The sequence below is a fragment of the Pelecanus crispus genome, chromosome 1 (genome assembly GCF_030463565.1).
Source record: "Pelecanus crispus isolate bPelCri1 chromosome 1, bPelCri1.pri, whole genome shotgun sequence".
In the NCBI taxonomy this organism is placed as follows: Eukaryota; Metazoa; Chordata; class Aves; order Pelecaniformes; family Pelecanidae; genus Pelecanus; species Pelecanus crispus.
The window spans coordinates 98,515,681-98,526,169 of NC_134643.1; the positions used below are offsets into that span (position 1 = coordinate 98,515,681).

Below are 10,489 nucleotides of genomic sequence, written 5' to 3' on the forward strand. Positions count from 1 at the left end.
ACGTGCTCCCCGCCCGCTTCCCCCCCCCCCGCTCTTGCCCGGCCTTACCGCAGTCGGCAGCCGCGCCCAATCAGAGGGCAGCGCCAAGCCCCGCCTCCCGCAGGCCGGCGAATGGTGTGGCAGAGCAGGGCCGCGGGCCGAAGGAGCCTTTCGCCAGGCGGCACTGGCGGGAGGGTGCCGGAGAGGTGACCCGGGACGGGCCCGCGGCCGCCCCCCCCACACCGGCCCCGGGAGCGCTCCCGGCCCGCTCCTCTCCCGGCATGGCGGGGCTGCGGGGGGGCCGGCCGGCGCGGCGCTCCGCCTGGGCTGGCGGCGGCGGCGGCGGCGGTGGCGGCGGCGGCGGCGGCGGCGGGTGCTGCTGGGCGCTGCCCACGGGGCTGCTGTGCGCCTACGGCTTCTTCTGCAGCGTGCGGCCCTCCGAGCCCTTCCTCACCCCGTACCTGCTCGGGCCGCACAAAAACCTCTCCGAGTCCCAGGTACGGCCGCCCGGGGCACCTCGCACCCCTGCCTGGGTGTCTGTATTTGTGTTTTCCTTGCGGTATGCAGGTACTGGGGGTTACCGCGGTCTTTTCTCCCCCACGCAGGTGTTTAACGAGATTTACCCGGTGTGGACTTACTCCTACCTGGCACTGCTGTTCCCGGTGTTCCTGGCCACAGACTACCTGCGGTACAAGCCCGTGGTCCTGCTGCAGGGCCTGAGCCTCATCATTACCTGGTTCATGCTGCTGTACGCCCAGGGGCTGCGGGCCGTCCAGTTCCTCGAGTTCTTCTACGGGATGGGGACCGCCACCGACATTGCCTATTACTCCTACCTCTACAGTGTCGTCAATGTCGACCTGTACCAGAAGGTCACCAGCTACTGCCGGAGTGCCACCCTGGTGGGCTACACGGTGGGCTCGGTGTCCGGGCAGGTCCTCGTGTCGGTGGCGGGATGGTCCCTCTTCAGCTTGAACGTTATCTCCTTAACTAGCATATCCATTGCCTTTGGCACAGCGTGGTTCCTGCCGATGCCACAGAAAAGCCTTTTCTTTCACCACGTCTCAAGTCAGCAGCTGAGTTGGGAAATGAAAGTCATGGACTGTAAAAATGGATCAGCTGTCCAAGATCATCCTAATATGCAAAGGGCAGCTGGCTGGGAGGATGAGACCAAAGTTCCCCTAAATGGAGAGGGTCATTCGGCAGGGAAACAGGTGAGTGGTGCCCTGTGTTTACAGAAGTCGAAGATGCAATACTGATGTGGTCATCGTGCATGCATCTGTGCATATATGTATACAGCAGTAGAGATGTAATATTCAACAGCAAAAAGTATCCCTTCGCTTATCCTGCTTCCTTATTTATGGCACAGGAAAATTTATTCCTGCATTCCTTTTGCCGATTGAGCATGGTAGGCCGCTCCTTAGTTTTTTCTGAAGTTGTTCTGCACGTCTCGCAAGGCTGTGATTAAAATTCTCTGGGCATCAAATTGCTGTTCAATGGTACAAAGCAAGGGACATCTCTGGGGCACTAAAAATTGTGTATATGTCCAAATTCTGTGTGTGCTTCAGGATACACCCTGTGACTTGCAGAAAAGAGGCAATTCTTCCTGCATTCACATTTTGAAAACACTTGTTACTTCAACTGTTGTGCAAGTTGTGCAGTAACAAGCTGTGTAGTAATTGGGTTTTATCTTACGATCCTGTAAGGAAACTGCGGTAGTCCTTGAGAGCACTTACAGGCTGATATTGATTAGTTATAAATGGACAGAACACGGATAAATTGCAGGAAACGCCTTTGCATAATAACAGCTTAATGCAGCCCACGAGAGCCCCAAGGTAGTGCCCCAACTTGTGGCTTTTATGGGCTACGTAACCTCTAACAAAGTCGCTTGTATGGAAACATGCATGCAGGTGCCCTTGTTTGGTGGCGGGATGTATTGGATCCCACGAGGTGACGAACAAGCAGCCTCCTCCAGTTTTGAGGCCTGACGCGTGTGTGCAGTTGCCTGCTGTGCAGCTCTGCCACGCTGCTCCAGGTAATGCACGTGTACAGAGAGCCTGTCGCAGCATGGGGATTCAGGGCCCTGGGAGGAGGTCAGCCTCGCTCCTCGGTCACGAGGAGGTTGTGCTCATTCTGAGAACGCGCCAGAAGGTAAGCACGGCTGTTGGTTTAGTCAGCTAATGGGTATTTCACTTAGCAAGTGTAAGCCCCGGTTAGCTGGGTTGGGGGGAGGCAGCATCCGGGGCCGCTTTCAGCTTCTTCCAGCTACAGCTGGGAACTAAAGGTATTAACATTCCAGGGACCTAATCCTGCCCCATCCAGCAGAGTCGTGTGTGAGCAAAAGTATTTTTAACTATGTTATACTTGCATGCTGAAGGGTATTTAAGACAAATTCTGCGCCAATAACAAGGCATTAATATCGCTTATCTGTCCCTTTTGTTTCTCTTACTCCCATTCTGTGAGAGCAAGGGTGGTTCCAAACTAAAGGTGAATATTTTAAAAAAGGAGCAAGTACACTTACACAACTATCCAGAGTTCAGTTATACCAGCTGCCAAAAGCTGAGAAGCATTGGTGTGTGATGATAGTCCTTCTTACTAAGGTAACGGCAACCATATTTCATGAACATAAATGAATGGCTGTAGGAATAATTATACTGAAGAAGCGTCGCCAGGTGGTGGGAAGGTGGATGGGCCTTCCCAGCTTATCGGTCACATGCTTGGGCTGAATGTGCCAAATCAGTTTTTGCAGCATATGTGACAGTTCCCTTCCCCGGTTTTTCTGCACCTAAACTTGAGCTTCATGTGAAACCTTCTGTGTGGGGGTTATGTTGCCAAAGTCGCATTGCTGCAAGCTGACCTCTTCCCAAGTTGTTCTGTTGGGCTTTGGAGGAATGGTGTCCACACATGGAGTAAGCGTTTTGCCATTGGCAAAGCACCAGCGGGACTCTGTGTCGTTTAATAAAGATACTCAGAAATCAGTGACACTTCGAGGGGTGGAAAAAAGGGAGTTCAGGTCAGAGTTAGGCTGTGGTCTTTGGGCGTCTTAGTAGAAACACCTTAAAATGAGTTTTATTGCTCATGGAGAATAGTCTTTCCCAGGCACACATTGCATGATTCCCCCAGGGAAAGGGCATACTGCCAAGAGCCCCAGGTTGCTGCTGCTGACTGGAAACCACTCCAAAACTGGATGTGTGATGGCACAATGTGCTACAGCTCAGTCCTGTGACAGTGCTGTAAGTTTCCCTGCAGGGAACCCAAGTTCACGGGGGCTAGAGATGCTGGGTGGGCCTCGGGGGCTCTGCCCAGTTTCACGTGAAGTAACCGCGGCTCTGACTTACACGAGAAGGGTCTCGCCTGTCTACAAAGACTCTGTATGTGTGTGCATGCAGCCAACATAATCGGCAGCTCTGTCTACCCAGTAAAGCCATACTTGTTTCCTCTGCTGCTGTTGGCATAAAGTGGTTAGGAACAGGGCTGTAACAGCCTGTGTGTAAAAAGCAATTTTTGTCATCATCCCCTGTTGCTAGAACAGATAAATCTTCAAATTTTTTCAAACCACTTCATGGGCCTGCCCCCTTCCTTGCTCTTTCTAGAAAGATTTGGAGGGGAAAGCTTCATTTTTATCTCATGCTATTTATCTGAGCACTTGTATATACAGGAGCATATATTTGTGATAGCAGTGTCTGGTGGAAGTAGCTTCGGTTTCTCTTCAGATCCCCAGGCAACATCTCTCGCCTTCTCAGAGCCTTGGTGAACGTTAACGGGGTAGAGAACAGTGTAATGATACTGCTTCTTTCAATATTTATAACCCCTGAATGCTACTACTAAAGAATATCTACTTATTATGTGGGGAAATATCTGGTGGCTTTCATGTTCCCTGTGCTACCAAATTTGGTTGAATTTGGATCAGGACTTCAGTGACACTTTCACCTCTGTGATTTCAACGACTGGCTTCTGATCCTGTCTTGTCAAAGTGGATATCGTGTCCCGTTCTCCTGTGTCTCTTCTCTCTGGTACCTTTCAGTTGCTCACGTAGTACTTCTGACATCTAGCAGTTACTGCTCTCTGCTTGAGAGAGACAGAGATCGAGAGGGTGCCTGGGGCTGAACCCTTCCCTTGCACCTGAGGGGACGGCCCTGGGTAGGGCAGAGACCAGCTGCTGGGACTCTGGCACAGAGAAGCTTTTTATTCATTACTCTGCAGAGATTTGTGTCCAAGAGTGGCACTGTCACTCACCAGTGATCAGACCACTTGAAAAGGGCAATTTTGTGGAGCAGTATGGATATTTATAAAGAGACTAACACTTCTCTCCTCTCCCTTCACCAGTCTATGCAGGAGCAGAAAGTAGATGTTGTAAAGGTACTTAAAGATCTCTGGCGGGACTTCCTGGAGTGCTACTCCTCCCGGACCATGCTCTGCTGGTCTGTGTGGTGGGCGCTGTCCACCTGTGGCTACTTCCAGGTCATCAACTATGCTCAGGGCCTGTGGGAGATGGTGCTGCCTTCTCACAGCATGGAGATCTACAATGGTGCCGTGGAGGCAGCCTCGACGCTGCTAGGTAAGCTGCTGGTGTAGCTCCCGCTCTGCTGTGGGAAATGGCTTATGTCCCTCAAGGTCACCAGACCACGGTTTGGAAGTGTCTTGTGTTCCCCCATGCATGCAGGGGAGGCAACCTCAGCATTCGGGCTGAGACCTCAGTGACGTGCACAGGTACGGTACTCAGTGTTGAATTTGTTGCTGCATGCAGCCCTGATTCTTATAATCCAGTGCTTAGGTGTTGAAAGGAGCCTCCCAACTCAACCTTTGTTCTGAAATATTTGGCAGAAGCCTCAAGGCATGCAGCTGACTCTGTGTTCTTGGCTGCCACTGTGGCAGTGGGGTTATGCCTATTTTAACTGCTCAAAGTCAAGCTAAGGGTCCTGTGGGTTTATTGGTTTTTGTTTCTCTGGCAGTGTGGGGAACATATCAAGGTTTCCTGTACACACACAGCATGCAGTGAGCCACGTTTAGTCATTTCAGCACTGTTAAGCAGAAAAGCTATTAAGATGAAAGAAGTCGTTTGACTTGAAAGGGCCACATAGGTCAGTCAACACAAACATTTGTTTTGTTAAGTTAATACTGTTCCATTACCAGAACTAGGACAATACCTTTTTAATATAGCTAACATACCCTTGCAGAGGCTTTCTAGGTGTTACTGTAGTATGTTCCTTTTCTTTGATGGAGTCGTCATTCCACCGTCTGCAGTGGACATCACCTACTTAGGGGTAAAAGAAACCAAGGTACACAAACAAGGAAGGCTCAGTACTTTCTTGGGCATGCTCAGCCCCCTCTTGGAGTTTAATGGGAAGCCATGGCTGGTATATAGTTCTAAAAGCTGGTCTACCATCCATTGTTTGTTGGGTTTGAAACTGTTGGCAACTTGATTCCGAAGGCTTTGGCCATTAAATGGTCTTCAGTGTGCTAAACCTGCACTTTAATAGCATGCAGTCATACACTGTCCCTCTACCCTAGCACAATGCTGTGGTTCTTATTTCTTGTTTGATTTGGCTTCCTCTACTATCCTGCCTTGGTCCCAGGAAGGAGAAGAATCGGTATCAAGGGAAAGAAGACCCATAGCATGGCAAAAGGTGGGCAGATTTTAAAAAAAAAAAAAAAAAAAAAAAAAAGGAAAAAGAAAGGAGGAGTATTCTTCAAACCTTATTATGAACATCTTTGATATCGAGGTCTTTTTTTTTTTTTTTTTTTTTTTTTTGAAGGCCTGTGAACAATGGAACTATTGGAAGAAAAGGTGGTTGGCACTAAATCCAAACTGAAGTTTTTAGTTTCCCATTTTGATTTTTTTCCTCTAGTATTATTTTTATAAATGGTTGAATGACTTTGGGTGATGTTTTCTGAAAGCAAATTAGCTTCTGTCCCTGAACAAAAACTCTTTCTGGCTGACACAGATTTGTTGCTTGTTCAAGTGATGTTTGGTGAAGTAGTAATCTCATCTAAAAGCTTGAAGTGTATAACAAGACTGGAAGGGACCTGTTAAGAGTGAGCATCCAGTGACCTGACTTCCTAGGCACTAGTGCAAACGCTCTAACTTCTGATTTCCAGTTTGAATTTATTAATGAGCAGTTTATTTATCTCTGACTTCATGTCAAGGCTGTATTTTAGCACAAAATTGTCTCATTCTGGCCTATCTGTAGATACCTGTTCTTTGCTCTGGGCCAAAGAAGCCAAGCTTTTCTAGTTGTTCTTTGGTAAAGTTAAGCTCCTTGTTCACTTTGTCATCTTACTAGCCTCTCTTTGTACCAAACCTGGTTTGAGCTGCAATCTTTTTGAAGACGGATGACCAGAGCTGCACTCAGCTTTATTCAGTGAGGCCTCAGACTTGTAGAAGGACACTAATACTCTTTGCTTTTCTCCCTTTACTAGAAATACCTTTCCTGGTGCATCCCAGATCTGATTTGCTGTTTTCATGGCTCTTAGTCATTCTGTGCTCAGTTATGAGCAATGTTTGGCAGCTTTCATGAAAGATGCCATCCCTGCCTGTACCTGTGCTGCCCTGTAGAAGGGTTTGAGTAGAGCGTGGTGACTGATGTGGCTGTCAGCTTCCTGTCCCAGGCAAGATAAATAGTATTCCTTCTAGTGAGGTCAAATGACTGTTAAGCTGCATCCCGGCACCTTCTTTGGAATGTGGCAATCCTTTATCAGGTTGGGGTGTGAAACCACGGAGTCAGCTGTAGGTGTCTAATTGTAGGACACAGGTTGTGTATCTTGTCATAATTAGGTGTCAGGCTGCTATAACCTTGAGACATAGGGGGAATACAACTTTGTGAGTTGCCATGAGATCCCCAGAGAGCGATGTCTGTTCCCAAATTTCAGAATTGCTGAGACAGTAGGAAGAAGGCTCTAGGACTTAGCTTGTTTTTGCGTCTCAGGGTTTTGCTACTGGGGGAGCCAGATTTCCAAAGAGCAAAATGTCAGGTAGTGTCACAGCAGGCACTGGGGACAAGAGTGTAGCGGGGGGAAATAAATTTCTTCCCCTTGGCATAGATACCTTCTTCCCTAGTCTGCAAGATTGACAAGAGGTCTGGACAGGGTTGCAGGCTTGTACACACTGATGGTACATAAGGAGTCTTCATGTGCTTGAAGGATTTCTAAGATAGCAGGCCAGCTGAGGGCTACAAAGAGCTTAGATGCTGCACTGTAGCACTTCTGTACAGTGGTCAAATGCTGAATACAGTCCTGTTTTTCAGAGATCTCCAGTAAACCTCCCTTTGTCAGTATGCTGTTTGTCTAGTTTGCTGTGTACAGCAGCATCGTTATGCTGTTGGTTGGTGTTTGACTTGTTTGCAGAACAAGGCCTACTTCAAATGGGAATTTTCTTGTAACGTAATATGCATTTGGGCTTCTCAGTAGTTAGAACTGTGATAGTGCATGAAACACACCTTGTCGGCTTGTTGACTTGCATGAAATATCCTATGCTTTCCATCATCAACAACACATGACAGTAGCTTGTGATTAGGTTGCATCCTGGGAGATGTGGATTTGGACCCCTGCCCTTACTTAACAGCCCGGCGTGAAGATGACAGTAAATGTAGTTTTTCCTGCCTCCTGGGAGAGAGTTCTAACAGCTGTGTATCAAAATGGGTAGTGTCTTCCTCCATCCTAACCCCCCAAAGCACCACAAAATAATTAGCTGAGTGCTTTTGAGAACGAGGGTTTGCGTTTCTCTGTAGCCCAACTGACAACACTGCTATGGTCAGGCACAGAGGACGGAGTGGCAGTGGTCTGAGTCCTGGGGCTGTTCTGCTTCTGAAGCCAGGGAGGAGGCTTCAGAGGCAGTCAGAACTGACCTTTTTTTTTTTATTCCCCACCCTGCTGTTCCTGTAAAAGTGAATGGGAGTTGTGCATGTTAGTCTCCTCCACTTCAATCATGTTTGGCTATTAGAGGCTGTATAGCTTCTAATACACAGTCTCCAAATTGCTCCGATTGTAATAACTAACAGTTATGCTTTCCTTCCCCTCGCAGGAGCTGTTGCAGTGTTTGTTGTGGGTCACATAAGAACATCCTGGGCAATGTGGGGTGAGGTGGCACTTGCCCTGTTCTCCTTTCTTATTGCTGCTGCTGTATATATCATGGATACTGTTCGTAACATCTGGGTGTGCTATGCATCATATGTGGTCTTCAGAATTATCTACATGCTGCTAATCACAATAGCATCGTGAGTATCTTTTTAATGTAAATTGCTCTTAAGGTTACAGCTGGTGTGAAAGCTGGCATATTTTCTATGTAACTAGGGTCTTGCCTACCAGGAATCTGGAAATCTGTTGCAAGGGTTTGTGTTGTGATTCAGGTTGGCAAGTGAGGCACAGAGATACATTTGGCTGGCAGCCTGCCCAGGCTCAAAAGTCTTATGACACTGAAGTGACTATTTCTAAATACTAGATAGCGCTGCGCGCCAGGGGAATGTTTTTCATAAACATGACTGGAGTGAAGCGTCAGCAGATGAGGAGAGGACAATGCTTTGCCTGCGTTGAAGTGTCAGCTTTCCCTAACCTGTAAGGAGGAAAAACATTTTAGGTTTTTTTTGTCACTTTGGGGAGGAAACCACAATTGTTGTTGAACCACACATACATAACTGCTCTAATACAGCTCAAACACAATATGAGGGGAGATGCTGAAACTGGTTAACTGCAAAAGGAGTAGTTCCAGTCAGAAGGATGTGGGAGGTTATGGACCTTCTACCTGCAGCAGGCTGATGCTTTGAGGTTGCCAGCAGCTCTCTGGGATCAGAGTGCGCTGTATGTTCTCTGCGTGACAAGGCCCTTCAGCTGCATTGGACAGGAGCACTGCTTCAGTAAGACTGAAACCCACAGAGCTCCCAAAGGTTTTTTTAGCCTATTAGATGTCTCTGTGGGTCTCTTCTAGCCTCTATGCTAGTCTGTCGTGATCCTATTTAGAGAAGTACACTGTCAGTGTGAGGTAATTTAGCTGTGGAAAGTACTGGACCAGTCTATGTAACTCTTCAGGTTGCATAGTGTTGTTGTCCGGAGATGTTCCTCCTATTCCTGCATTTCCCCGCTTTTTCCCTGTCCTTATGTTTCTGGACATCCCTTTCTTTCCAGGTTCCAGATCGCTACGAATCTCAGTGTGGAGCGATACGCCCTGGTGTTTGGGGTCAATACTTTCATTGCCTTAGCACTTCAGACACTGCTCACTTTGATTGTTGTGGATGCCAGCGGGCTTGGGTTGGACATCTTCACCCAGGTATGATAGGCGCTCTCAGTTTTACTGATGGGAGGGAGGAAGGTAAACCAGGCTGTAAAGCTTCTCAGCCACCTGTTTCTGAGTGAAAGGTTTGCTGAAAAAGAAATAATCACCGATTCCTGATATTTTAGAAGAGGAAGGGAGCTCATGTATTAACCTTCTTACCAATTTGGTAACTGCTTGGTTTAACCACTTCTCTCTCTCTCTCTCTCTTTTTTTTATTTTTTCTCCTCCCTCCCCCCCTTCCCCTTCTCTGCAGTTCATGATTTATGCCTCTTACTTCGCGGCCATCTCTCTGGTGTTCTTGGGCAGTGGCATATACAGTATTGTGAGAGCTTACAGAAGACCAGAGCAGATGCAAAGCAGATCTCCTGAAAGCCAGTAGTGCACCAAGTGAAGACTGTTGGTGGCTATATATGAAGACATAGGTCTGGTTTTTTTTAATCTCTGCCTTTTCTTCCCAAGGCAGTTACCTTAATGGTATTTGATCCATATTTATACTATATTAGTAGCACATTTTAGAAGGTAAATGTATTAGCTCTTACGTAAGTGAGAACAAATATCTTCTTTCTAAAATGCCTTTTGTTCTTCTGTTGCATATATGGGATGTGTAGCAAAGAACATAAGTTTTCTTAAAGAATGAAAGCCTTGGGAGATTTTAGTTTAAGGCTGTGCATCTGGAGGCTGCCATTGAAAAGGCAGCTTCACGATTGTCTAGTCAACTGCTACTCTCTGCCATTGAGGTGCTGCTGCAGGGCAGAAGTCAGGGCATGCTAATAGACCTCTCTGTAGAGAGCCCCAGGCCTCGGACAGGAGGTGGCCTTAGGCCTGTGCTCTGCAGCGCAGCTGTCCTGTGCCTGCCCTGTGATGCTGCATGCTTTCTTTTGTACACTTACGTTTCTGCGTATGCACATGCTTCCTTGAGTTGCTTGTACTGTTTCTGCTGCTCCTGCCTGTCATCCCTGCTGCCAGAGTTTTACCATAGCTGATCATGGTGCTTTCCCAAAAACTTAACTGTGTCCTGGGGCAACTTGTGACACTGGTGAATTGGCTATCAGCAGTGCTGCTTGTGCCATGAAGGCCTGTGCCCAAGGGACTGTAAAGCTAGAGGGGAAGCTTAGAGGGAGTTAAAGTAGACAAAATGCTAATCTGAGGGACCCTGGGACATCCCTGCCTTTGCCCTTTAGGAGTGCAGATTCCTGTGATTACCAGAGTCGCTGCCTCCCAACCCTGGGGGCTGGGCTGTTTCAGTGG

General features: G+C 47.9%; 1 protein-coding gene across 1 annotated transcript; it reads left to right on the top strand.

Moving 5' to 3' along the window:
• The first annotated feature begins 260 nt into the window (after nt 1-260).
• SLC19A2 (solute carrier family 19 member 2) lies at nt 261-9,620 on the top strand. Its single transcript, XM_075719629.1, has 6 exons — nt 261-476; nt 585-1,190; nt 4,303-4,534; nt 7,997-8,189; nt 9,094-9,235; nt 9,495-9,620. The coding sequence occupies exons 1-6, from the start codon at nt 261-263 to the stop codon at nt 9,618-9,620; spliced, it is 1,515 nt and encodes a 504-aa protein (XP_075575744.1).
• Nucleotides 9,621-10,489: the final 869 nt, after the last annotated feature.

Bases quoted from the DNA above. Each gene is read 5' to 3' on its own strand.
- SLC19A2 (XM_075719629.1), top strand. From the start codon at position 261: ATGGCGGGGCTGCGGGGGGGCCGGCCGGCGCGGCGCTCCGCCTGGGCT. The intron at 477-584 runs GTACGGCCGCCC...TCCCCCACGCAG, and splicing joins AAAACCTCTCCGAGTCCCAG to GTGTTTAACGAGATTTACCC. The intron at 9,236-9,494 runs GTATGATAGGCG...CCTTCTCTGCAG, and splicing joins GGTTGGACATCTTCACCCAG to TTCATGATTTATGCCTCTTA.